The sequence below is a fragment of the Chelonoidis abingdonii genome, chromosome 22, assembly GCF_003597395.2.
Source record: "Chelonoidis abingdonii isolate Lonesome George chromosome 22, CheloAbing_2.0, whole genome shotgun sequence".
Lineage (NCBI taxonomy): Eukaryota > Metazoa > Chordata > Testudines > Testudinidae > Chelonoidis > Chelonoidis abingdonii.
The window spans coordinates 29,427,600-29,455,314 of record NC_133790.1 but is presented as its reverse complement, the minus strand read 5'-3'; the positions used below and the strand labels follow the sequence as shown (position 1 = coordinate 29,455,314).

Here is a 27,715-nt window from a genome sequence, read left to right as displayed (position 1 = left end):
AAGCCAGGAGGCTGGGTCTCTGGAGAGAAGGCGCGTTCGGATGCAGCATGTTAATGAGACCCTTGCAAACACAAGGGAAAGAAGCAAGGAAGGGATTGCAGAGGAGACGCCGGGCTACTCACTCACTCTCCCCTGTGGGACTGGGTAGCAGGGCCCAGGAAATGAAACTCTCTTAACCACACAGAATTGTCAACTGCTCCCAAATCCTTTTGGGCCATGGCTGCAAGCTTAGAAGAGCCTAAGCTGGGAGCTGCATGAACTTCCTCAATAAATTCTCTCTTGCCCGGTGCCTCAAGCAGGTTTGCATTGTATGACCCCGATGAAAAGCCCAGCAGAGAAAGCTTGCAACTGTCTCAGCTCTTTCAGCAGCGTTTGGGGCTTCAGGCTGCATCTCCCAAATGAAGTGCATTAATAATACCGCTCAGGCAAGCAGGCTGGGGGCCATGCGGGCTGCCCGGGCAGCCGATACTACTTCACAATGAAGGCTGCTTTTATAGGCTTGTGTTTTGCTGTTGGAAAGAGGCCCAGACTTCCTCCCATCTAATGCCCCCTTGCTCCCTGACTGTCCCAGCCCCAGAAAGTCTCCCGCCCTCAAACCATCCAGCCCTCTCCCTGCTCCCTGACTTCCCCCGGGGACTCCCCTTACTCCCATCCAGCTCCAGCCGCTGGCTGCCTCTGGAGCCCAAGTTAAATTGCTGCCAGCCCACAGCCCCGCCCCTGCAGGGGGTCTGGCTGCTGGAGGCCCAATGGGAGCGGCTCAGTCAGGCCCAGGCGGCCAATCAGCAGTGGCGCACTCTGCATGGGGGAAAGGGGACGGGGGAAAATCTCTGACCTTTCTACCTTATTACAAATTCCTGCTCAGGCGCCACTTTGGGGCAATGTGCGCAGGGGGGAGCAGCGGACCCCTGGTCCCTCCCAGCTCTGCTCCTGGGCAGCCCAACCAGAGCGGTGACGGAAGGTACTGCAGGCGTGTAGCATTGATACCAGGTTATCTCCGGAGTCCCTAGGACAAGCAAGCTCTGCCCTCTGCAAGGTGGGGTTCCTCGGTGTGAGGGTATCCCCACAGAGCATCCAGGGGTTACACTTTACCATGGAGGAAGGACAGACTCTGCTAAACTTAATTCTAGGAATGATTTTCTTACTGTAAACCAAACAGAAGAGGGGGAGATATGTGATCTGTGAAAGCTCTCCAGGGGAGACAGCCAGGACACAGGACAAACCCATCAAGGTGCAGCAAAGTGGCCATTAAATGACTCAGACAATAGCCCCAACCATTACCAGTGGCATAGCCCAGTACCCCTCCGAGTTGAGTGGGCTGGGTTTGGAGGGGAGCCCCCAGGATCTCTCCAGAGACCAAGAAGGACAGTGAAATAGGAAAGAGAGTCTCTCTTTGGGTAAAAGGCCATTTGTGCTACTGAAGAGTGATACTCTGAAAGGGGGGGATGGTCCCACACAGGAGGGTGGGTGCTGAAAGACTGCTGGGCCAGACCAAGGAGGTCAGCTCTAGTGTAGGTTTTCTGGGGCAGGACATGAGCAGAAGGCTAATTTGTCTGCTGGATCATATCAGAACTTTCCTTGTCTTCCTCCTTTTCTGCAACGGAACAGGAAAACCACTTTTCTAAAATTGAGGCTAACATTTGGAGATGAGAAAACAAGATTTATGTTTATTTAAAAATGTTCCTCTCATTCATTCCAAATAAAGCTTGTTTAACTGAGAGATTGGCGGTATGTTTGGAAAGATGCAACCCGTCCTTCTGTCTCTGAGGAGAAAACATGCAGAAACCTCGCACACAGGGGTCTACAAGGTACTAATGACCGGAAGCCTAAGACTCCTATTTTGTCCAGAGGGTAGAGGACAGAAGGAAAAGCTCCCCCAGACTGTGTATAGGACAAGAGGAGAGCAGGTAGATCCCAAGATGAAATGCTGAGAGACCAGGGAAGAGCGAGAGGTAGTGGTGGCCTAAAGGTCACCGTGATGAAAAGCTCCTTGTATCAAACCAGCTTTATGTTGCTGCATAAGTAACAAAGGTAAGAATATGTTCACACCCCAGACTGGCAGTGGCAGCAGCCAGGAGCACAGGTGGCAGGTAGCAGGATCTCCAGGCCCTAGCTGGATTGCTCCAAGTCCTGTACAAGGTAAGGGTCCGTATCTCTGAGAGTCTGGTAGAGTTCTTCTTGGGCCTGAGCTCCCTTCCGCTCAACCAGCTGCAGTAAGGCCTCATTCATTTCCTTTCGTCTGCACTGCCTACTAAGCACCTCCTCCTCTTCATCACTGTTCATTGCCTCTGTGTCCCGTAAGCGCGCCAGGATGGGATAGATCACTCCCATTCGACGACGGAGCTGCTCCCGGTGCTTCTTCACAAAGGACACACCTCGAGCTAAAGGAGACACCAGCCCTGCATTACTCTGCTGGGTACAGGAGGTACAACTCTGGGTTACTACAGTCCCACTACATGACCCCATGTCACTGTGGGATGCAGCAGCTGCCCCTGTACTGTAGGGCCGTTCTAGCTCAAAGTGTGTGGTCAGTTGCATGAAGTGATTCATGTTGGAATATAGTTTGTAAAGACCCATCCACGCTAACACTGCAAAGGGCTGAGGCTCTGATGCAACAGCCAGCACTGCTACAAGTTCCAGACTATCCCACCAGCCTGTCCTGGGGGTAGAGCGAGGGATAAGGAGCTGACACTGAGCAAAGGAAAGCTTGGGATGGACCTCAGGAGCACAACTCTCACCAGTGATGTACAGAGGGATCCCTTTGTGGGGAAGGGATGGAATCTGTGAGTCACTGCACTGGACAAAGGCAAAGCAGAAGGTCTTTCTCCATGTCTAAGGTCTATGCTTCAAGCAGGAGGGCCGGACGTGTTAAAGAAGAAATGGATTCCAACTAAAGCTTGTCAACATTTTTCAAACTTTTTTCCAAGTGTCTCTTTTTTTTAAAATAAAACTTCTTTTTTTATTTTTCTGAAATTGTCCGATTTTTTTTCAACAACCTCCTTCCCCCTTGAAATTGACAATCCAAAGGCTTTTCCCTCTTTGGTATTTTACTCATTCCCCCCCCGCCCGCCTTCCCTTCACTCAGCACCTATTTCTAATTTTGCCACTGAATAAAACATGGAGATGAGGGGAGGGAGAGGAAGGGGTAAAACTGGAGAACTTTAAAGTTTGGGGTTTCCAGGTTGGAAAAAATCAGAAATTTTTCATGTAAATGTTTCAAGAAAACCCCTAGAATTAATTATTTTTTCATTAAACATACTATATTCTGACCAGCTTGAGATTGCGGAAACTGAAAGCTCTGTTAAAATAATACTGACCTGTGAGTGTTTGAGACGATGCTGCAGGAATTTTAACATCCCCTAAAAGAGAAAGGGAAGGGATCAGTCAAACATCCTGTCACTTCTCTCATTAGCAGGAGGGTCCAGCAACATTAAAGACCATCAGAGGCTAAGGGCAATCAGAGAAGCTCTGCATTCCCAGCAGGGCTGGTGCTGGGAAGTTTCGCGTCCTAGACGAAACTTCCACCTTGCCCCCACCCCAGCTGACTGCCCTCGCAGCTAACCTCGCCTCCCCCATGGCAGCTAACTCAGCCCCCCACTCAGGGAACCCCTCCTGCAGCAGTTACCCCCCCCCCCACGACAGCTAACCCCTCTCCCCTCTGTCCCCTCATGGCAACTAACCCTGCCTGGGGAGACTTCCCCCCTTCTGCCCCCCCGGAAGCTAACTCTGCCTGGGGAGACTTCCCCCCTCCCCCTCTCGGCAGCTAACCCTGCCTGGGGAGACTTCCCCCCTTCCCCCCGCCAGCAGCTAACCCTGCCTGGGGAGCCCTCCTGCGGAAGCTAACCCTACCTGAGTAGCCCGCCCCAGCTCACCTCGGCTCCACCTCCTCCCCTGAGCACGCCGGCGCTGCTCTAATTCTCCTCCCCGCCCAGGCTTGTGGCGCTGATTGGAGGAGAGTTAGAGCTGGGCTGTGTGCTCAGCGGAGGAGGCAGAGTGGAGGTGAGCTGGGGCAGGGAGTGGTTTCCCTGTGCGCCCCCCCCGTTACTGCCGGCAACCCTGTCCATGCACCCCCCCACCCAGCTCACCTCCACCTCCTCGCCTGAGGGGGCTTTTAGGCACTCCCAACCACTAGGCGCCCTAGGCGACCGCCTCGTTTGCCTAAATGGTTGCACCGGCCTGATTCCCAGAGACCTTCTCCTCCTTTGCTAGCCGGTGTCTCAGCCTTCTCTAAAGTTATACTGGAGTTTCTCCACCTCACAAGGAATCTTGAAATACTTGGTTAATTTCCCAAAGATAATTTCTGAAATCTCCAGAGGAACCATGATCAAAGATCCTAAAAGTGCATTTAAACCACAGGACTTTGTTCAGTGGATTAGGATTTTTGCCATGGATAATGAAGATGGCAGAGCTGAGACAGCTGATTTAATGTACATCTCCTGCTTCTCTGTGCCCTCAACACGCCTAACTTCAATACTTGGGAAATTATCATGATTCAAGAACCAGTTTGCAGCTAGAGAATAATAGGGTTATAAGGGACAGCCAGCATGGGTTTGCCAAGAACAAAGCATGTCAAACCAACCTGATTCCCTTCTTTGACAGAGTAACTGACTTATGGGATAGAGGGGAAGCAGCAGATATGCTATATCTTGATTTTAATAAGTCTTTTAACATAGTCGCTCATGACATTCTCATAAGCAAATTAGGGAAATGTGGTCTAAATTAAATTACTATAAAGTGAGTGCACAACAGGTTGAAAGATGATACTCAAAGAGTAGTTATCAATGGTTTTCTGTCAAACTGGAAGGGCGTATCTAATGGGATTATACAGGCGTCAGTCCTGGGACTAGTCAATATTTTCATTAATGACTTGTATAATGGATTGGAGAGTATGCTTAGAACATTTGCAGATGACACCAAGCTGGGACGGATTGCAAGAACTTTGGAGCACAGATTTAGAATTCAGAACCACTTTGACAAATTGGAGAATTGGTCTGAAATCAACAAAATTGAATATGAGGCAACAATGGGATGCAGTGCCAGTTGCGAAAAAGGCTAATATCGTTCTGGGATGTATTAGCACGAACGTTGTATGTAAGACATGGGAGGTAATTGCCCATCTACTCGGCACAGATGAGGCCTCGGCTGGAGGACTGTGTCCAGTTCTGGGCACTGCACTTGAAGAAAGATGTGGGCAAATTGCAGAGAGTCCAGAGGGGAGCAACAAAAATGATAAAAGGTTCAGAACACTTGACCTGTGAGGGAAGGTTAAAAAACTGGGCATGTTTAGTCTTAAGAAAAGAAGACTGAGGGGGGAACCAGATAATAGTCTTCAAATATGTGAAGGTGAAGGGGTGTTACAAAGAGGACAGGGTTCAATTGTTCTCCATGTTCACTGAAGGTAGGACAAGAAGTAACTGGCTTAATCTGCAGCAAGGGAGATTTAGGTTCGATATTAGGAAAAACGTTCTAACTCTAAGGGTAGCTGAGCTCTGGAATAGGCTTCCAAAGGATGTTGTGGAATCCCCATAATGGGAAGCTGTTAGGAACAGGCTGGACAAACATCTGTCAGGGATGGTCTAGCTTTACTTGGTCCTACCTCAGCACAGGGGGCTGCACTTGATGACCTCTCAAGGTCGCTTCCAGCCTGACATTTCAGCAATTCTATGAGCTTCAGTCACCACGACCAGCTGCCCAGAAGTTCTGCTTCAATGTCTTACGTGTGATCCTACCTGGCCTCACAAATGTCTTCCAAACCAATTTCCCATCTTTTCTGTCTTTCATGTGAAGCTTGATTTCCTCCTCTAGATCCGTCATGTAGAGCTCAATATATGGCTGCTGGTCTGCGGGGCTTCTATAGCAGAGCTCCAATTGCTGCGGTAAAGATAAAATGACTTATGAGAGTCTCCCACCTTCGCCAAGAGCAGGAGTGAACGATGCCCATTGTTTGCTGTGTCCATTGTGGTCTCTTGGCTTATGCTTAGATTGGATGCTCTTTGGGGCAGGTCCATCTTTTTGTTCTGTGTTTGTACAGCTCCTGGCACAAGGGGGTCCTGGGTCATGACTGGGGCTCCTAGGCATCACCACCACACAACTAAAGCATAATAATAATTAATTGTTCAGCTCGTTTTGATGCCTCAGTGGAAGCAGAGGACAATCCTACTTACGTCAGGTGTTATCTTTAGCTCTGATGTACCAGATACCTCATACTGAGATCCAAAGTACAGCGCATTGGTCTGAGGAGGTTTGGGAATGAGCTTTGACTCCCACTTCGTTTCTTCTTCTTCAATGGCCTGTAAATTTCAAGCATTGTCATTTCTGAGAGATACAAACAAGAACCCCTGACCCAGTTCTGTCTGCACTCAGAGCATCTCAAGTCATGGAGGGAAAAGGCCTGTTGGGTCACCTTGTCCGTTCCCCAGCCAAAGCAGGCATGTTCACTACACTATGTTCTGCTGGGATCTGGTCCAGACCAGTCAAAAATAACACAGGTTATGGGGCTGTCACCATTGCCCTGCTGGGAACCTCTTTGACAGCCTACCAGACCTCACTCTCAGGAAGTGTTTCCTCAGACAAACCTGATCACCACAGAAAAGATGGCGGCCTCTACTTCTGTTTAAAAATAGGATGCGATCAAATACAAGGACAGACTCTCACAATACATACAGACAAGGGAGCAGAGAGAAGGCTGCAAACCACACTCTTAATTCTGGCATTCTCCAATTAGTGGGTGATTGACTTTGCAACCTTAACCTTGTTCTTTTAATGTGTGTGTATTTTCCATAGTGATAACAGGTATGGGATCTACAGGCAATGTGGGGGTGGTTCCTGGGGTTCTTACAGTGATCATGGGGTTCCAGCCAGTGTAGCTAATGTTTAGTTCTAGCAGCCAACCTAATCCCCTCATTCCCTCGCTCAGAGTTTTCATTTTAATCTGGACTCTTCCAGGCCCCAAGGTGATATTTTGTAAAGAAGATTTTTCACTGCTTGGAAGCTCAGTTATACATGGAATATCCCAGGGTGGGGAATGAGGTTGCTGGAGAGAACAGCACCTCCTAGTGGGTGCTGCGGGGACCTGGCCTTTAGCTTCAGGAATCGCTACGTGGCTGAGTGATGTGGATCTCACACCATGGCAAGCCTGGCCCTGAGCTATTCCTATCTGTCCAGTGCTTCATATGGTGCCCCGTGGCCACACCAACAATATAGTTCTCTTGATCTTCACTTCCTGTTTGAGCCTCCCCCAACAGATAAGGTATCTGTGCTGTAAGACCCCTGTCCCAGGAGTTCTCAAACTGGGGGTTGGGAACCCTCAGGGGGTCATGAGCTGGCAGCCTCCACCCCAAACCCTGCTTTGCCTCCAGCATTTATAATGGTGTTAAATATATTAAAAAGTGTTTTTAATTTATAAGGGGGGTCACACTCAGAGGCTTGCTATGGGAAAGAGGTGACCAGGACAAAAGTTTGAGAACCACTGCCCTATCCATTGGGGTCCCAACCGCATGCCTCATGTTAGCTAATGCTGTGCATCCCTCAGGAGCTCAACACTCTCCCCTGGGTATCTGCCCCAGCCCATCACGTACCACTATTAAAAACACAGGAAAACCTGGTTGCTGTGGTGTCTTCTATTTCAGTGACAGTAAGCGTGTAGGCCTCTGCCCTCTCCTCTCTGAATGATGCCATGCTGCCTGGCGTTTCACTATGTGCTTGGGTGTGCGGGTGTATCGATGTGGTTCATTCTCACTCTTAGGTTGTGCAGTGTCCCAGCAATCTTGGTGTTGGGCACACCGTATAAATGGGATTGTTGTTTTACCTTCCTGAGTGAGTGGTCGTTGGGTATCAGGTAGAGGTGGAGAGTTATGTCTGCAGCCCTGAGTGCCCGGTAGATCAGCACAAGGGAATGGATGGGAATAAACGTTATGGTTGAACGCATCTTTCTCCAAAGCACACCGAGCTGCGAGAAGCTGGGATTTTCCAGGACAACATGGAAGAGATGGATTCTCGCTGGAGTTTCCAGGGTCATGTGGCCAGCTTCAAAATGGGCGATTTGGCATGAACCTAAATCCCTTCCGCCTGCAGATGGGATAGTGAGGGGAATGAGATTGAAACACCCTGAGCTGGCAGCACCTGTACAATGACTTACACCAACACACAACAGCCATCCCAGACGCCTTACAAATATAAACAACCGCAGGCGCTGTGCAGCCCTGCCATCGAATGGGGTGCAGAGAGGTGGATGGAGTGAGGAGAAAGGGAAGGGAAGGAACGAGATGGAGGGGGAGGAAGAACAGACTGGGAGAAAGGGTGAGGCAGGGCGGTCCTTAGACATTGTAGTGTTCTATGCTGGCCCCAGGCCTCTGCAGGGGGAGGGGAGGGGAGGGAAGAGGGGGGCGTCCCCAAGCCTCTGCGGGGGGTGGGGCTGCACCCAAGGTCTGGGGGGGGCAGTGGGAAAGCACCCCACAGTACGAGCCGGCAGAGTGGAGCGGGTTGGGGCTGGATCGCTCCACTTCCTGCTGCCCGGTGAGTGCAGGACAGGCCTGACCTCTGCTGCAGTCCCCCGGGATGTAACTCAGGGGAAGGGGTGGGAAGAGGCAGGATGTGGGCAGAGCAGGGGCAGGGGCTTTGGGGAAGAGGTGGAGTGGGGGTGGTGCGGGAGTAGGGGCAGTTTTCCTGGCCAGCTCAGCCAGCCAGGGATTGGACTGGCCGCTGGAGTAGCACACAACTGCGTAGGGTACCAAGAAATTTGCAGCCATTTGGTGCCCCAAATTTCCTGGTGCCTTACGCAGCTGTGTAGTTTGCATATGGGTAAGGACAGCCCTGGGGTGAGGGCTGGGAGAAGGGTACCCAGAGAAGGGGTCACATAGGAGGCTTAAGAGACAGGAGAGAGAACAAAAGCAAAGTGAGAAGGAAACTAAAGGGAGGGAATGAAAAGAAGTCACGCTGCCCCCTGATAGGAGAGAGAAGGGGAAGCCGTGGGTCTGGGCACAGGGGCAGAGGCAGGGAATGGCCAGCGAGGGGAGATCAGGAGGGCTGGAGGGAGGAAGCATGGAAGCAGCTGGGAACGCTCTGGGATATCACACAGAAGAGTCCTCCTTAGGGAACCACTGGCCCAGGGCGTGATGGCAGGAAATGAAGCTTCCGAGATCCAGACCGGAAAACGGAGAGGTGGAAGGCCAGGGAAGGGAGAACCAGGAACAGGGTCACAATGGCCTGAATCTCCTCTGGGCCTTCTCCCCAGCCCAGTCTGTCTGCTGGGTGTGGACTGAGCATGGAACCACCTCCTGCTGTCTTCCCCCAGCCCCCTCCCACACAGAACCCAGGGGTCTGCCACAGGCTCCCCCATCTCTTCCCCCCCCCCCGCCCCGGAGGGTCCTTGCACTCCCGTGTGACAGGCACTTGTCTGGCCCTCAGGCGCTGGAGGATTTACCCACCATCCCCCACAGGGGGAGCCACACTCCCGTCAGGGTGGGGGATCCTCACCCAAACCGGGCTGGACTGTGCCTGGCCCTGCACAGTGAGGAGGAGGAGGGAGAGGGAGCCAGGAGCCTTCCTCTCGGCTGCCTGCTCCTCGGAGCAGGGCCAGGCACAGTCCCCCCTTGCGGTGGAGCCGAGCTGGAGCAGGAGCTGGGAGGGGAGCAGAGGGCACAGCACAGAGTCCCTGGGGCTCACACTCCCCCAGTGCTCCAGGACTCCCCAGCCCCACTGGCTGCAGACTGTGGCTCAAAGCCACCATCAGCCCCTGACTCCAGCAGCTAGCCCAGTGACTCCCTGTTTCTGCCCTACCTGCAAGGCACACGAAGTGGGGGAGGTGCACGGCTCGCACCGTGTCGGGCTCGGCCCTGATGTGGAACAGGGGGCCGGCGACCATCCACTCCTGCCTGGCAGATGGGCTCAGACTCTCCGCCCAGGAGCCGTATTCGTACTCGACGGTCACTGCTGTGCTCACCTCAAAGCCAAGCCCTGTTTCGGAGCAGTGGAAGAAGCCAGCGCTGGGGATGTGAGCTCTGGGGGGCACAGTGAAAACGCAGAGGTCAGGCTTGGACAGGATTTCTAGGGCCACATCCTGTGGCACCCGGGAGCTCCTACCTGTAGACGGTCCTGTTCTCCTCTGTGCCTGGAACAATCTCTGGCATTACCTCTGGAAGGATCTGAAAGACAGCAAGTTCCAGTAACTAGGAGTTTCATAACAGTTACTCCTAGTGACAATGGAACATCTAGTGCTGGGCACTGTCAGAGAGAGGATACTGGGCCAGGTGGAGCTTGGCTCTGATCCACTCTGGCAATCTCTGTGTTCCTAACATGGATGATTGTATTCTTGCCAGCAAGTTAAAGAAGTATGGGCTGGATGAATGGACTATAAAGTGGACAGAAAGCTGGCTAGATAGTCGGGCTCAATGGGTAATGATCAATGGCTCTATGTCTAGTTGGCAGCCAGTATGAAGCGGGGTGCCCCAAGGGTTGGTCCTGGGGCCGGTTTTGTTGAATATCTTCATTAATGATCTGGAGGATGGTGTGGACTGCACCCTCAGCAAGTTTGCAGATGACTCTAAACTGGGAGGAGTGGTAGATAAACTGGGGGGTAGTGATAGGATGCTGAGAGACCTAGACAAATTAGAGAGTTGGGCCAAAAGAAATCTGATGAGGTTCAACAGGGACAAGTGCAGAGTCCTGCACTTAGGATGGAAGAATCCCATGCACTGCTACAGGCTGGGGACCGAGTGGCTAGGCAGCAGTTCTGCAGAAAAGGACCTAGGGGTTACAGTGGACGAGATGCTGGATATGGGTCGACAGTGTGCCCTTGTTGCCAAGAAGGCTAACAACATTTTGGGCTATATAAGAAGGAGCACTGCCAGCAGATCAAGGGACGTGGTCATTCCTCTCTAATCGACATTGGTGAGACCTCATCTGGAGTACTGTATCCAGTTTTGGGACCAAGAAGAATGTGGAAAAATTGGAAAGAATCCAGTGGAGGGCAACAAAAATGATTAGGGGGCTGGAGCACATGACTTATCATAGAATATCAGGGTTGGAAGAGACCTCAGGAGGTCATCTAGTCCAACCCCCTGCTCCAAGCAGGACCAATCCCCAGACATTTTTTGCCCCAGATTCCTAAATGGCCCCTTCAAAGATTGAGTTTATAACCCTGGGTTTAAGTGGCCAATGCTCAAACCACTGAGCTAGCCCTCCCCACCATGAGGAGAGGCTGAGGGAACTGGGATTGTTTAGTCTGCAGAAGAGGGGAGGGATTGCTCAGTGGTTTGAGCATTGGCCTGCTAAACCTAGGATTGTGAACTCAATCCTTGAGGGCGCCATTTAGGGATCTGGGGCAAAATCAGTACTTGTTCCTGCTTGTGAAGGCAGGTGACTTCACTCAATGACCTTCAAGGTCCCTTCCAGCTCTATGAGATAGGTATATCTCTCTATATGTTAGTGAGGGGGGATTTGATAGATGTTTTCAATTACCTGAAAGGGGGTTCCAAAGAGGATGGATCTAGACTGTTCTCAGTGGTGGCAGATGACAGAAGAAGGAGCAATGGTCTCAAGTTGCAGTGGGGGAGGTTTAGGTTGGATATTAGGAAACACTATTTCACTAGGAGGGTGGTGAAGCACTGGAATGGGTTCCCTAGGGAGGTGGTGGAATCACCTTCCTTACAGGTTTTTAAGGCCCAGCTTGACAAAGCCCAGGCTGGGATGATTTAGTTGGGGATTGGTCCTGCTTTGAGCAGGGGGTTGGACTAGATGACCTCCTGAGGTCCCTTCCAACCCTGAGATTCTATGATTTCTTCCAAGCTAAGCCGTGTCCCAGCTGAAACTATTAAACTTCCAAGACTTTGACTGTCAGAAAGCAGCCTCTTACCTTGCTGATGCACCGTGTGCAGTTTTTCTTTGATAAGGTGGAATTTCTAAGATCAGCCACAGCTCTTTTTGCATTTTCTTTGTGCTGTATCTGCATCGCTAAAAAGATCACAACCATCCATGACCATTTTGTGTCTCTCTTCCTTGGCTCTCACAGAGACTTGGATCCTTTTGTCTGACTCTGGCCCTACAGCCACCTTCTCCTACAGAGGCTTTCCCTTCTCTCACATCCCCAACCAAGATCAGAGCAGGGCAGGGGTGTTGGGCTTCTCCTGTCCTGTTCCTGCCACTTCCAAACCCTCCCTCCCTCCTCCCCCTTCTGTCTCCTCTCTAAACAGCACTTCATCCTCTCTCCTCTTCCCGCCATGCTGCTGTCATCTACTGTGCACCCAGCTCCTCTCCATCAGCCTTCCTGTCTGAGCTCAACCCTTGGCTCTCTCCTCCTTGCCTCACAATCCCCAAACTCATCCTCAGTGGCTTCAACTGATGACCCATCTGATCCTATACCTGCACGTTTCCTCACCCTCATCTTTGCATTCGACATGCAGACCTGGTTCCGTGCTCCCACTCACCCACGGACCATTCACTCAGCCTGCTGTGCACCAAGCACTGCTCTCTCTGTGATCTCCTGGTACTGAGTTCCCCTTGTATAACCATCACTGGGTCTCTTTCAGTGTCATGCATTGGCCTCCCCTCGTGCTGTTGCTCGGCCTTTCCTTGACTTCAGTCCATCAGAGCTGATGACTTCTCGTCTGCTCTCTACCCTCTTTCTTTTCTTCCATTAAATGGCTGTTGTTCCATTAAATGTCCATGCTTCATTCTCCTCCATGTTGGACTCTTTTACCCCTCTCTCCCACTGTAGGGTCTGCCCTGCCGACCCCCAGTCCTGGCTCACTCCTGACATCTGTTTCCCCCGTTCCTGCTCTTGCACTGCAGAGCATCTCTGGCAGAAATCCTGCAGCCAGGCTGATATCCTCCTACAGATGTGTTCTCTCCTCCTTCAGGTCTTCCATAGTCTTACCCGAATGCCTCTACTTCTCCAACCGCACTTAACCGCACTCCCACAATCCCAGTTGCCTTTTCATCATCTTTGACTCACTTCTGAAACCCTCCCTTCTCCCACCTCCACTTCTCTCTGCACAGGATCTCACCAATCTCTTCTAGGAGAAAATTGACAAAATACTCCATGACCTTCCCCCGCCCCTCAGCTCCCTTCCCTTCCGTCTTCTCCTCCTCCTCCTCACTCTCTCCTCCTTCTCCCCTCTCACGGACACAGAAGTTTCCCATTTTCTGTCCTCCTCTAACCCCTCCACTTGTCCCAGTGACCCCATCCCAGCTCCTGATCTCTTGCACGTCCACCCTCATGCCCTCCCTTATTCGTCTCCTTAGCCTCAGTCTCCTCTAACCCTCTCCCCTCACAATACAAACATGCTTCAGTTCCTCCCATCTTAGTAACGCATCCTTGACTCCACTTGCCTCTCCAGCTACTGCCCCATCTCTCTTCTCCTTTTCATCCCCACGCTCACTGAACACACGCTTTACAATCTCTGTCTGGAGTTCCTTTTCTCCAGTTCCACCCTGGGCCCTGTCCAGGCCAGTGTCCATCCTGGCCCTCCATTGAAATCACCTCGCCTAGGTCTCTGATGTCCTCTTCCTAACCAAAGCTCAGAACTAGTGCTCTGGCCTCAGCCTTCTTGATCAGTCAGATGCCTTTGACCAAACTCTTCTTGAAATCTTGTCCTCCTCAGGCTTCCATGACTCTGTCCTCTCCCGGTTCTCCTCTTGCCTGTCTTATCACTCCTTCAACGCATCCTCCTCATCTTCCCCCCAGCTCTCTGTAGGGGTTCCACAGAGTCTGTCCTTGGTCCCCTTTTCCTCCCCTCTGCACTGTACCTCTGGGTAATCTCATCACAAACACAAATTCAACAACCGTCCCAACGCTGACCATGCACAGACCTACCTCTGCTCCAGACCTGTCTCCTTCTGGCCACACTAACCTCTCAGCCTGTCTCTCTGACCACGTATCCTTGTGGATGTTTAGCTGTCAGATCAGCCTCTCAATGGCTAAAACAGAGCTCCTAATCTTCCCTCCCCCCACCACCTGCTTTATTCATCATTCTGGACATCACATCCACCCTGATTGTCATTCAGGCCCATAACTTGGGCGTCATCTTTGATCTGGCCTCTCTCTAGGTCCTCACATCATGCAGATTCTTTCTGCAGAACATCTCTAAAGTTCAGTCTTTCCTGTCCATCCACACAACTCAAACTCTCGCTCAAGCTCCAATCATCTGGCCTGTCAGCTACTGCAACATCCTTCTCTCTGACCTTGACTAATGCTGACTCGCCCTGCTCATACTCATTCAGCATGCTGCCGCACTCTGCTAGCCCGTGGCTTTGGCCATGTCACCCCCTCTTTGCATTCCTCTATGACATCAAACATAAGCTGCTTGTCTTCACTCTCAAGGCCTTTCATGGCCTGTCCCCCCGAACCTCTCATCTCTCATTCACTCTCGAGCAGCCACCCCCCACTTCTGCTTGGCCACCCCTAGCGCCTACTTGAGCCATTTCAAACCAGCATCTTTCTGCTCTCTCCCTGGCTGCGCCTCACGCTTGAGAACTACGGCGTTATTTCAGAAAAATGTTGGGGGAGGGGACACAAAGTAAGCTTAACATAGCATCCCCTGTTCTGCCATCCCACTGAGGCTGTGGCTGCCTGTGGTGGGTGAATGCGGGGGAAGTCAGCAGGTTGGTTCTATCCTGGAGGGGGTTGTGCCAGTCCTATCGCCGGGGAAAGAGCGGGTGGAGGGCTAGTGGGGGCGGGTGTTTCACTGATGGTCAGGCTGGGGCAGGAATAAGGGCCTGTGTTCAGCTCTGGTCCAGGCCACAACAACTGCTTACTGTCCGCTCAGTAGGGAGAAAAGGCCAGCGCTGACAACGTGGCAATGAGACCTGGCCCAGCTTGCCCAAGAGCAGCCCTCACAGGCCCAAGGGAGACACAGCTGGACCACCTAGGTACTATCATAACATACCCTGGTACTACCATAGCACACGTAGGTGCTACCACAGCACACCCTGGTACTACCATAGCACACCTAGGTACAACCATAACACATGTAGGTACAACCATAGCACACCCTGGTACTACCATAGCACACGTAGGTGCTACCATAGCACACCCTGGTACTACCATAATACACCCTGGTACTACCATAACACACCCTGGAACTACCATAATACACCCTGGTACTACCATAACACACCCTGGAACTACCATAGCACACCTAGGTACTACCATAGCACACCCTGGAACTACCATAGCACACCCTGGTACTACCATAACACACCCTGGTACTACCATAGCACACCCTGGTGCTACCACAGCACACCCTGGTGCTACCATAGCACACCTAGGTACTACCATAGCACACCTAGGTACTACCATAACACACCCTGGAACTACCATAGCACACCCTGGAACTACCATAGCACACCTAGGTATTACCATAACACACCCTGGTACTACCATAGCACACCCTGGTGCTACCACAGGCGCCGGTGCTACCTAGCAGCATTGTGAGATGCCCTGGTCTTACATGAGACACCTATGGACTTACCGAATAGCACCCCTGGTAACTCAAACATAGCAACCTAGGTACTGACCTAGACAGCAAGCCGCTGGGTACTACAGTGTTATGACACCTATGTATTTACCATAACACAATCCACTGTTACTAACCATAGACATCACCTGGTATACGATAGCACTACCTAGGTACACCATTAGCAACCCTGTGCTACGATAACATCACCTGGGTGCTACCATGAGCACATCTAGGTAGGCTACTATAGCTTACACCTCGGTACTACCAATAGATTGACCACAGACCCTGTGGGCTACATAGACAACACCCTGGTTGCTACCGATAAGCACACTAGGCTATTACCATATGGCAACAGCCAGGATTCATTAGGACAGGCACGCTGGTAATCACATAGCACACTCGTAGGTACTACATATTGCCAACCTAGATTACTCCAATAGCACACCCTGGTACTATGACCAAGCAAGCACCTAGTGTACGACCATACGCACAACTCCTGGTACTTACCATAGCACATTCCAGGTACATACCAGAAGCACACCTGGACTACCATAGCACACCTCGTTACTACCTAGCAACACCCTGTACGTAATAGCCACAGTCTACACAGCACTGGTACTACCACAGCACACCCTGGCTACTACCACGCACACAGGTATTACCATAACCCACCTGGTACTACCATTCAGCACACCCTTCCTACACAGCACACCTAGTATACATAACACACCTGACCACGCACCCTGGGTGCCCACACACACACAGGCACACCAGCACCTGATCTCCACAGCCCCCCCTCAGCCCTACGAGTACTTACGCTACGCACACCTTGGTTCTACCACAGCACCCTGTGCTACCACAGCCACCTAGTACTAGCCAAGACACCCTGGTCTACCACAGCACACTAGTAACTACCAAATCAAACACCTGGTACTACCACAGTGTGACGTTTTGATACTAAACTGGGACACATAGCAGACCGGGGCTTCCCACCACGGTTCTGTAAGTGGCAACCAATCCTATGTAAGGGGTCATTAGTCTAAACAGTACGGGTCTGGTTATATTAGCTAGGTCTGGTACTGCTTTGTATGAATTTATATCTGTCTTGTATTCTTTTGTCTGATTTTTCAAATTTTTTGGCTGCTGTCTGGGAGACACCTAGACAAGCTGTGTGGCAGCGTGATTGAATTGCCTGCTTAATGCCCATTAAGACCATCCACTACACACCTTGACCCATCAAGAGAAGGCGGATCCGCCCTTGCCAACGACGTGAGCAGAATACTTGCCATGTGATGCCAACTCCATTTTGCATGTAACTTTCCACAGTAAAACAAGTGTGTCCTTAATCTGGAAAGCTAATATAGAGCCGGAGCCTGATCTCCATTTGGTCTTCCAATCTGCTTCTACCTCACGGGGACTTTGCTACATTCTGAAGCTCGCACAAAGACTGATACCATTCCATGGGGTAGATTTCCCAGACTGATTTAACCGCATTACTTCATCCTGCTACAATCAGCTGAACTAAGACTTTGCCAATTACTGTAGTACATTGATTCATTTTAACCATAAATCTACACGTCTCTTTGATCTTCTTTTCCTTTTATGAATAAACCTTTATATTTTAAGATTCTAAAGGATTGGCACAGCGTGATTGTGGTAAAGTCTAATGTGTAATGTTGGACCTGGGTCTGGGGCTTGGTCTTTGATCGAGAGCACCTTTTTCTTTACTGGAGTGTTCGTTTTCAATAACCATTCATACCCCAAACGTGATCGGACTGTGGTATACTGGGAGACTGGGTGCTAGGAAATTGCTTGTGTGTGACTTCGGTAGCCAGGGGTGACAACCTGAGTCTGTTGTTCTGCTGGTTTTGGTTTGCCTTAGAGGTGGAAAAACCCCAGCCTTGGGCTGTGACTGCCCTGTTTGAGCAATTGATCCTGATTTGGCAGTCTCAGTTGGGTCCCGCCAGAACCACATCGTCACACACAGCACACCTAAGTACTACCATAGCACACCCTGGTACTACCATAACACACCTTGGTGCAACTATAGCACACCTAATAACATACAGTGCCTGGCACACTGGGTCCTGGGCAATGGCTGGAGCTCCTAGGTGCTACCATAATACCAATTAATAAGAATAAAATAATAACAACTACATAGATGACACCATATATTTAATCTGTGTCTATCCAGTGGTATTTATTTTTTCTACAGCTGGTATAAGGCTCATACCCTGGGTGCTGAAGCTCAGCACAGCAGAGGGCTCCCTACCCTGAGCTGGCAGGATTCCCCTATCAGGTTTTACATGCGGAGTGAGGTGTCTGTTAGGACAGTCTGGGGTTGCAGGTACTCGAAGCTCCCTCACCACCAGTGCTCCTGCCCCACTGCCCATGAGCTCATCCTGCTGGAAGAAACTGGAGTTGGCTTTGGGTCAATGCCCCAGTCCCTTCTCTTGTGATGGAATCTTGTGCTTCAACATACAAGTTTTCATTTATAAAAGAAAATCAAGCTTGTAGCCTCCGTAGTTTCAAAGATCAACTTTGAAACGTGACTCAGGTGAACCTGATGCTGTGATGTCTGCCTGAGTCTGCAGACAGCCAGAAACAGCAGCTCTGAGAGGGGTGGGGATTCCATGTTCACATTCACAGGAAAGGGGGTTAATGCTGACTCTCTGAAGGTGACAATTTAAAGGGCCAACACCAATAACCATTTCACAGCTCAGGAGAGGAGAGAGACAAGCATACAAGGAAGAGCTGCACAATCCATGCAAGTGGAAGCCCATTTTAGTCTCACAGCTGGGTAGGTTTTGGTTCTGGGTGGAGGATGGTAGACGATCACATTCCCCCTCCCCCTCCAAATGAACCCTGGAAGTAGCGGGGGCTCCCCACAGCCAGTGTTTCTATCGAGGGCCGGAGCAAGGATGTTTCACACCCTAGGCGAAACTTCCACCTTGTGCTCTCCCCCATCCCCCACCCTCTGCCCTGAGGCACCCCACTCCCGCCCACCCCAGCTCACCCCTGCTCCGCACACAAGCACCCCGAGCACACCGTGGCTGCTTCACTTCTCCCGCCTCCCAGCTTAGGCATCGCAAGCCTGGGAGGCGGGAGAAGTGAAGCAGCCATGGCGTGCTCGGGGAGGAGGCGGAGTAGGGATGAGCTGGGGTGGTGAGTTCCCCTGAGTGCTGCCCCCCCGCCCTTAATCGCTGCAGGCTGCCCTCCCCGCGCTCCCCTGCCCCAGCTGCCTCCACCTAAATGCCGGCAGCGACCAGGGCGGCTGAAGATCCGGCCACCGCGGTCGCTGCTGAAGAAAATGGCGCCCCCCAAATCCTCGTGCCCTAGGCGACTGCCTAAATGGTTGCACCGGCCCTGTTTTTATCACCCTTCTGTCTGGGAGAGGCTGGGACTGGAATCACTGGGGGCTCCCTCAGCTGGTGCTTCTGTGGCACCTCCTACTGGGAGAGGCTGGTACTGCACTAGCAGGGGCTGCTCCAGAGCTAAAGTACTATTCTCTTGCTAGCATTTCATTGTTTTCTCTGGAGGGTTTTATTCCTGCATTGCCCAATTTTTAATTTCTTGAGACCCCCCTTATGTGTTTGTTCCTCAGGTTCTGGTTTGTCTGGAGATGATGAATGTGGCTGGGATTTCTCTCTGCCTTGTGCAGTTACAGCAGGAAAGTGAAAGACTGGAATAGCAGAGAAACCACTGTCATCTGAGATCATGTTTGCGTTAGTAATGCCAGCGCCATTCCTGATCCCACCCCATAACTCTTCTGCCCTCCCACAGCCTAACATTGTGTTGCCTTTCTGCTGCACTAACACCGCCATCAGGGCTTGGTCTAGGATGTTGTCTCCATTTGATAGATGGGGAAGTGAGTAGAAGTGAGAGGCAGTGACATACCAAGGCCATACTGCAAATCCTCTAGAGCACGGCCAGCCTTCCTCACTCTGTCGCTCCAGACCCAGGATCCAGCCTGTTGCTCTCTCCCTGAGCAGTGCTTTTAAAGGGAAAATATTCAAAGTGGAAAAACACAGTGGCTCTTCTTACCTGGAGAAAGGGAGCTTGCATCACCACCACCGCGCACTGCAAAACAAACATCAGAGGGTGAGACCAGGACCCTCAGCCCCCTGCGGAGAAGTATCCTTCTCCCACTGTTTCCCCATTCTCCCAGTCCCAGTCCTGCTCTCAGCTCCGTTAAAAAGAAGCCTTTTGCTGCCACGTTGTGTGGCAGAGGGCTGTGTGCCTCTTCCCACGGAATGGTGCTGGGGCTCTGCTAAATAGTGGTAGCAGGGTGAGGCCCTGTACCCAGGGGTGAAAGTAACTTACAGGCCTTACCGGTACTGCCGGAGTCCTGAGGGCTGTGTGGCCTCATCCAGAAGAGGCGTGGCCTCTCAAGATTTAAAGGCCCTGGGGAACCAGCTGTGGCTGGGAGACCCAGAGCCATTAAATCAACCAGGGTCTCCCAGCTGCAGAGGCGGCTGGGAGCCCCCCGGGGATCAGGGGCCAATTAAAGGGCCCAGGGATCTGGCTGCGGGGAGGGAACCCCAAGCTTTGCGGGGCTGGGGCAGGGATTTAAAGGGCCCAGAGCTCCTGCCGCTGAGGGAAGCCCGGAGCCTTTTAAATCCTGGCCCCAGCCCGGCCACCAGAGCCATGGGGAGCTTTGAGCCCTTTAAATCCCCGTCCTAGTCCAGCCTCCGGAGCCGCGGCTGGGATTCAAAGGGCTCTGGGCTGCCCACAGAGACGGGAAGCTCTGAGTCCTTTAAATCCCAGCCGCGGCCGGGATTTAATGGGCTCTGGGCTGCCTGCAGCCACGGGGAGCTCTGAGCCCTTTAAATCTCAGCTGCGGCCAGGATTTAAAGGGCTCTGGGCTGCCCGCAGCCGAGGGGGAGCTCTGAGCCCTTTAAATCCTTGCCCCAGCCCAGCCGCCAGAGCCCTTTCAATCCCCGCCGTGGAAGTCGATGTGGTCTGGCACGGTGTACTGGCTCTTGCTGGTATGCCGTACCGGACCGTACTGGCTTCCTTGCACCTCTGCCTGTACCACTATTACCCTGCAGATGTGCTGCTCTCTGACGGGATAGAAAGCAGACTGTGGGGTGGGCTGCTGCCTGTTAGAGGTGAAGACAGTATCTAAGCAACTTCCACTGGTGAACAAACCCCTCCCCTCCTTAGGTGGAAGCAGAGTGTCTATTCCATCGCCTCTTTATACACCTATCGATAATGTGTAGGGAAAACAGCTGTGTGATGATGAGGAACTTTAATTTGAGCAACATATGCTGAAGGTCTCAGGCTGCAAGTACTAAAACATGCTTGGGATTTCTAAACATTATAGATGACAATTTGCTAACGTAACAACAGTTGCAGCCAACAGAGGGAAATTCTACATTAGACCTTGTCCTAACAGATAAAGAGAAACTGATCAGAGAACTAACAATTTAATGGTAGCTTATGTTCAAGTGATCATGAGCTGATCACATTTATAAAGTGCAAGCAGAATAAAGTCCAGACCAGAAAAATATATACTTGCTGCTTTAAGAGGGCCAATTTCACAAAGCTGAAAACAGTTATGAGCCAGATCAGCTGGGAGGATGAATTTAATTAGAAAAATATGAATGATAGTTGGGAATCATTTAAGAGCACCTTACTAGATGCTCAAAAAATCACAATCTAGAAAGAAAGCTGTACTGGTTTAAAAAATGAAGCTTTTTTAGAGGGGACATGATGGCAGATATACAAAATAAATATACATATAACACAAATGGAAGAAAGGGGAAGTCGATAGTAATAAATATAAATCAGAAGTCAGGAATTGTAGAAAATTGATAAGGGAAGAAAAAGGACACACGGAGAACTCTATGGCCAGCAGAGATAAGGACAATAAAAAGGAAAATTTTAAAATACATTAAGAACAAAAAGAATCCTCACAATGGTATTGGTCCATTACAAGACAGAAATTGTAGAATTATCTTTAATAATGGAATAAAGGCAGAAGTGTTCAATAAATATTTTTGTTCCCTATTTGGGGGAAAAACATAATATAGTCTCATCATATAGTGATCAAGACACTCTTACATTTCTCTAATATCTTGGGAGGATGTTAAATAAAAGATATTAAAATGAGATACTTTTAAATTAGCAGGTCCAGATAACTTGCATCCATGAGTTTTAAGTGAGCTGGCTGAAGAGGAGCTCACTGGACCATTAAGTCTGATTTTTAATAAGTCTTGAAGTACAGGGGAAGCTCCAGAAGACTGGAAGATCACTAATGTTGTGTCAATTTTTAAAAAGGGTAAATGGGACGACCTGGATAATTATAGGTCTGTCAACCTGACATCTATCCTGGCCAAGATAATGGAGTGGCGGATAAAGAATTAAAGGAGTTTAATTAAATTAATGCAAATCAAGGTGTGTTTATGGAAAATAGACCCTGTCAAACTAACTTGCTATACTTTTTGGATGAGATTACAAAGTAGGTTCATAAAGGTGAGTGCTGACGTAATATACTGAGACATCTGTAAGGTATTTGACTTGGTACCGCACGATATTTTGATTAAAAATCTAGGATGATATGAAATTAACATGACACATATTAAATGGATTAAAAACTGGCTAAACTGTCATCGAGCAGGTTTGTTTCCAGTGAGTGATCGGTTCTTGCCCCTATTCTATTTCTCATTTTGATCATTGACCTGGAAGAAAACATAAAATCATCGCTGATAAAGTTGCTGATGATAACAAATTGGGAGAGCAGAAAGATCACTGATACAGAGCCATCTGGATCACTAAGTGAGCTGGGTGCAAACATACAATATTGATTTTAATAAAGTGAAATGTAAATGTTAACACCTAGGACCAAAGAACGTAGGTCCTGCTTACAGGATGGGGGACTCTATCCTGGGAAATAACGACTCTGAAAAAGATTTGGGGCTCATGGTAGATAATCAGCGGAACATGAGCTCCCAATCTGTGGCCAAAAGGGCCAGTGCGAGCCTGGGATGCATAAACAGGGAATCCCAGGTAGGAGCAGAGAGGTTATTTTACTCTGTGTTAGTCACCGGTGTGACCACTGCTGGAATCCTGTGTCCAGTTCTGTTGCCCACAATTCGAGAACGAGGTTAAAGGATTGGAAAACCTGCCTTGGCAAGGAGCTCATTCTAGGTAGTTTAACAACCAGAAGGTCAAGGGCAGCTCTGATTACAATCAATAAGCCCCATACAGAGAATAAATGTTGGGCTCTTCAATCTAGCAGAGGAAGGTCCAACACAACCCAATGGCTGGAAATTGAAGCTAGACAAATGCAGACTGGAAATAAGGCACAAATTTACAACTGTAAGAGTAAGTAACTGCCAAAACAATTTCCCAAGGGTCGTGGTGGATTCTCCATCACTGGCCATTTCAAACCCAAGATTGGCTGTAGGCTGTTTTTAAAAGCTCTACCCTAGGCATTACTGTGGGGCAGTTCGACAGCCTGTGTGCTACTGGAAATCTGACACTAGATGATCACAACGGTCCCTTCTGGCCTCGGAATCTACCCCTAGGAACCAGAGCTGAGTTTACAATGGCTCCAGTGGCTCAGCGGAGCCGGGCCTATGCTCAGAAGAGGCCCTAGCCTGATCTGCTTTCACTGTGCCCCGAGACCCCCTTGGATCCTCCCGCTCCCTCCCCTGCTCCTCTCGGCTTGCCCGCTAGCTGGCCAAGAGTTCCTCTCCACCCCCTGCCCCCACCCCTTGCTCCTCTCAGCCCCCTGGCCAGACCCCAGTGCTCCTTTGGCTCCGGGCAGTCTCTGCTTCCCACCACCTGCGGGGCCCCGCCTGTCTCCCCAGAGCTACGCTGCCTGGCACTGGTGCAGAAGCTGGCCAGTCTCAGCCAAGGGGGTGGAGGAAGACAATGTGGGGAGCATGGCTGGGCCCCTCCAGGCAAGTGCATCTTGAGGGACCCCAGCTGGGGCAGGCCCTGGCCTGGCTGATTGCACCACTCCCGAAGGGTCGGAGCTATTCCCAGCCCCAGCACCAGCCCTGGCTGCTAAGCCCAGCAGACACAGTCGCCTCCCAGCAGGGCTGGTGACTGCAGCCGGGAGGCAGGGTGCAGGGGAGTGGGTCTCTTCGGGGTCTGGGAGGGTGCTGGGCTGTGAAGGGGCGGGGAGGATCTGTGTGTGTTGGGGCACTAGGGAGTCGGGGTTCTGTGGGGGGTGCCGGGCAGTTGTGGGGCTGTGGGCTGGCTGGTGTTGTGCAGGGCACTGTGCATTTGTGGGTGGGTCTGGGGGGTGCTGGGCATAGTGGATCTAGGGGGCCTCTGGCCATAGGGAGTTGGGGGGCTGTTGGGCAGGGGGGCTGTGTAGCACAGCATGAGCCTGCTTCCGAGGGGAAGGGACACGCTGGCAGCACAGGGCCAGGCAGGCCATTGTGCATCTGGCAACTGTCAGTTTGTAACTAGTGCCCTCGCCTCTGGCTGGCCCTTCGCTCCAGGGTCTGACCTCCCCCCGCCATGCTCCATTGCCTCCATGGGGGCCCAGAAAAGGTTAATCCGGCCTTGCTAGGAACCCACCCCTGGCCTGCGGGAGGAGGGGTTTTCTTCCTTCTTCCTCCCCTGGCTTCTGGGAGCCGAGCTCTGCCTCACCGCTGCACCTTCCTGCCTGCTGCTAAGAGGGGCCACCACCACCGTCTCATCCCCACCCCCAGCCGGGATGGGGCACCCTGCATTCCTGCTCTCCACCCCGACTGCTGGGGTGGGGCTTTCCATTCTCTCCCCTCCCTCCATACCCGTATGCAGTTGCATAGGGCACCAGGAGATTTGGGGCATCACATTTCCTGGTGCCCTACGCAGCTGCATGCTGCTCCAGCCCCTGCTCCACCTCTTCCCCATGGTTCCCACCCTGCCCCTTCCTTGCCCCAGCCCCACCTCTTCCCACCCCTGCTCTGCCCTAACCACGCCCCCACTCCACCTCTTCCCCTGAGGACTGCAGCAGGGTTCGGGCGCCCTGCACTCACTGAGTGGCAGTAAGTGGAGCGACCTGGCCCCAGCCTGCTCTGTGCTGCATCGCCGGCTCCCAGCCGTGCCGCCGGTGAGTGCTGGGGGCCGGTTCCCCCTGCCCCCTAGTCCCAAGGCTGGGAGCCAGGGGAGCAGAGTGGAGTGGGCTGGGGCCAGGTCACTTCACTTCCCACTGCCACGTGAGTGTGGGGTCAGGCCTGACCCCGCACTCACCAAGCGGCAGGCTCTGCCGGCTCGTACTGTGGGGTGCTTTCTCCCCTGCCCCCCAAGCCTGATCCTGCCCCTTGGGGCCAGGCCCCCCTCCCCACTGGGGCCTGGGGCCACACACATCCCCTGTGGGGAGGCTGCGTAGGGCACCGAAATGGCTAGAGACGGCCCTGCATGCAGATGAGGCAAGGCCCAGGTTCCTCTCCTTCCCTCCTGCCCCATGTGTGCATGCTCTGGCAGCTGTTTTACACATGGGTGGGCTGTCCAGACATGGCCTCCCCCACTCCTCTAGGAGCAGGGTGCAAGGAGGTGACCCTTCTCCTTTCCTGCAGCCCCTCCCCTCACTGTTCCATTCCCCCATCCCACCCCACTCACACAGAGCACCGTCAGCCTGGGTGGCTTTTATCTGGCAAAACAACAAATCTAATAAAGAACAAAAGTAAAGTCTTCTGGGTAAGAAAGTGCCAGTTGGCGCACCCCTGCCTGCCTGGCCCCATGAGTTGCTCTGGGTCTCACTGGGGGTCTTCCTGCAGGAATTATCCAGATGCTGTTAAAGCTCAGATACTCCCCGGAGATGCGCCCCGGCCATAAAATCCATTGGCTCCTCATTCAGCAATCCTGGTTGTGCTTTCTTTTAGTTCTGCCGATCCGTCCCCTTGGTAAAGGCCGTCACCAGCCCCTCGTGAGGACATCACCCAGCTCCCCCCTCCTCCCCCTGATCATGCACTCTCCTGGCCACCCCATCCAGCCCCTTCTCCTGCACTCCCTTCCCATCATTGCCCAGCACTTACAGCGCTCAACCAAATCGACAGTGCAGTGATTGGTCAGCCTTTGGTGCCGCAGACTCCTGGCATCTTCCAGCCATTTGCCTGCAAATACCAGTCTAAAGTCGTCAACCTTGCCATGATGGATGTTTTCCTCTATCACCTTCCTCTTCAGATCCTCTCCGGTGTCATCCCAATGCACGTCCACGGCCCCCATGCCACCAGTTATGGTTCTAATAAAGATTGTGCCCTGGGCCCTGCCAGGGGCTGCAGAGCTCCCAGTGGGTCCGTGCTCCATAATGTCTGAGCTCCACGGGGCTGTCTGTGCAGATTGTGCTCTGATACCCAGGTCGTGGATTCCTCAGATCCCCCCACCGGCCTCCTTCCTCCGGATTTAGGGATCTTCTCTGCCCCCAGCAGAGCCCCAGCTCCCAGGCCCCAGGCCGGCCTGCCCTTCCTCCCACCCCGCTCAGAGCTCTCAGCCACTTCCTGAGAAACTGAAACTGCAGTTGGCCAGGAGCCCAGGCCTCGGAGCCCGGCTGGGTGTTTCTGAGGCCTCACTGCATGAGGCTCATTTCAGTCACTTTTTTCCCAACAAAACATGGCTTTTTTTGGAAACACACTCCTCCTCCCCGCAATGAACCCTGGAGGTACCAGGGGGCTCCCCACAGCCAGTGTTTCTACCACCCTTCTGCCTGGGAGAGGTGGGACCTGAGTACCTGGGGGCTCCCTCAGTCGGTGGTCCTGCAGCACTGCCTACTGGGAGAGCCTGGTGCTGCATTAGCAAGAAGCTGCTCCAGAGCTCCTGTCATATTCTCTCGCTAGCGTTTCATTGTTTTGTCTGGAGGGTTTTATTCCTGCATCTCTTGATTTGTAATTTTCTTGCAGCCCCTTATGTGTTTGTTCCTCAGGTTCTGCTTTGTCTGGAGATGACGAATGTGGCTGGGCTTCTGCTCTGCCTCTTGCAGTTACAACGGGAAAGTCGCTGACTGAAATGACAGGGAAACCACTATTATCTGAGATCATGTTCTGGGAAATAACCCGACACAGACTGGACATCCAGAGAGCAGTTTGCACCCTCGCACTCAGTGTTAGTAACACCAGTGCCATCCCTGATCCCACCCCATAACTCCTCTGTCTCCCACAGCCTAACACTGTATTGCCTTTCTGCTGTACTAACAGCACCGCCACCGTCAGGGCTTGGTCTAGAGCACGGCCAGCCTTCCTCCATCAATCCCTCCAGACCCAGGGTGCAGCCTGCCACGCTCAGCCCTGAGCAGCTTTGGAGGAAAAACATTCCAAGTGGAAAACCTAGCGGGTCTCCTCGCCTTGTGATGGGAGGAGGTCTGCACCAGCAGCACACACTGCAGAACATGTGGCAGAGGGGGAGATCAGGACCCAGAGCCCCCTGAGGAGAAGTAACCCCATAGCAGGCGTCACTTGCAGACCAACAGGCCTAGTGGGCAGGCCGTGGCTCAGCTGTCGGCAAAGTCCTGGGCTGGCCTTGCTGGGTGTTCCATGGGCCTGGCAGCTGAGTTATGCTCCATCACTGCCCCGTGCTCCCGGGTTCTCCTGGCTGGATGGGGTGTGGGGATCCAGGCCCTCCCTTCCTCTCACTGAGTCCCAGCCCAGGGGGGATGGGGTGAGGAGAGGAGAGTCTGAGTCTCCTCTTGCTGATACACCAGAGCAGCCTCCCCTGGGCCCTTCCTACCTACCCCGCTCTCTCTTCAGCTGAGGCATGGTCCCAGCCCCCTGCCCCCCGGGGCGTTCCCGGTGCCTCCCAACAGCTCAGAGAGTCAGTGGTGCTCGCCAGCTCCCTTCTCAGGGCCCTGCTAGTCTCCCTCATTAGGGAGCAGGGGTGGGAAAAGGGTCAGGCCCCTGTTTGGCTGGGTCTGACCCACAGTCCAGACCCTTCTCCTGGGGATGGCTGTCCCAGGACTGCCTCCCTGCAGCCAGTCTCTCCTCTCCCTCTCCTCACTGACTTTCAGGCCCCTTTGGAGCAGGTCTCTCATGTGGAGCGTGCTCTGCAGCTGCAGGGGAGGCGACGCATCCTTTGCAGCCCAGTCCTGCTCCATCGCTCCCTTAACCTTTGAGTGGGGCCGATAACCCCATCACAACCCCCCTCCCACCCGTTCCCCCAGCCCTGCTCCTGCCTTCACCCCTTTTGCTGCCATGCGATTTCCCCAGATGACTGTGTCCCTCTGCCCCATTGCATGGTGCTGGGGCTCAGGCATCTCTAAACCATCACCAGCCCCTCGAAAGCCATCAGCCACTTTTTCCCCACCACCCACTCTTCTAGCCTTCCCACCT

At 52.3% G+C, this 27,715-nt stretch overlaps 1 protein-coding gene across 1 annotated transcript; it reads right to left on the bottom strand.

The window, feature by feature from the left end:
• Positions 1–1,484: 1,484 nt before the first annotated feature.
• Positions 1,485–26,088, bottom strand: LOC116817859 (caspase recruitment domain-containing protein 8-like). The gene is made up of 10 exons (XM_032768321.2): positions 25,433–26,088; positions 19,497–19,532; positions 11,849–11,946; positions 10,078–10,139; positions 9,775–9,995; positions 7,805–8,064; positions 6,162–6,287; positions 5,727–5,868; positions 3,315–3,356; positions 1,485–2,378 (listed from the first exon to the last, which is right to left on the bottom strand). The coding sequence occupies exons 1-10, from the start codon at positions 25,701–25,703 to the stop codon at positions 2,107–2,109; spliced, it is 1,530 nt and encodes a 509-aa protein (XP_032624212.1). The 5' UTR covers positions 25,704–26,088; the 3' UTR covers positions 1,485–2,106.
• Between the last annotated feature and the right edge of the window lie 1,627 nt (positions 26,089–27,715).

Coding starts and splice junctions, on each gene's coding strand:
- LOC116817859 (XM_032768321.2), bottom strand. CDS start 25,703: ATGGAGCACGGACCCACTGGGAGCTCTGCAGCCCCTGGCAGGGCCCAG. Junction 11,947..19,496: donor TGCAAGCTCCCTTTCTCCAG/GTAAGAAGAGCC, acceptor TGATCTTTTTAG/CGATGCAGATACAGCACAAA. Junction 3,357..5,726: donor GAAGACATTTGTGAGGCCAG/GTAGGATCACAC, acceptor TTTCTCTTTTAG/GGGATGTTAAAATTCCTGCA.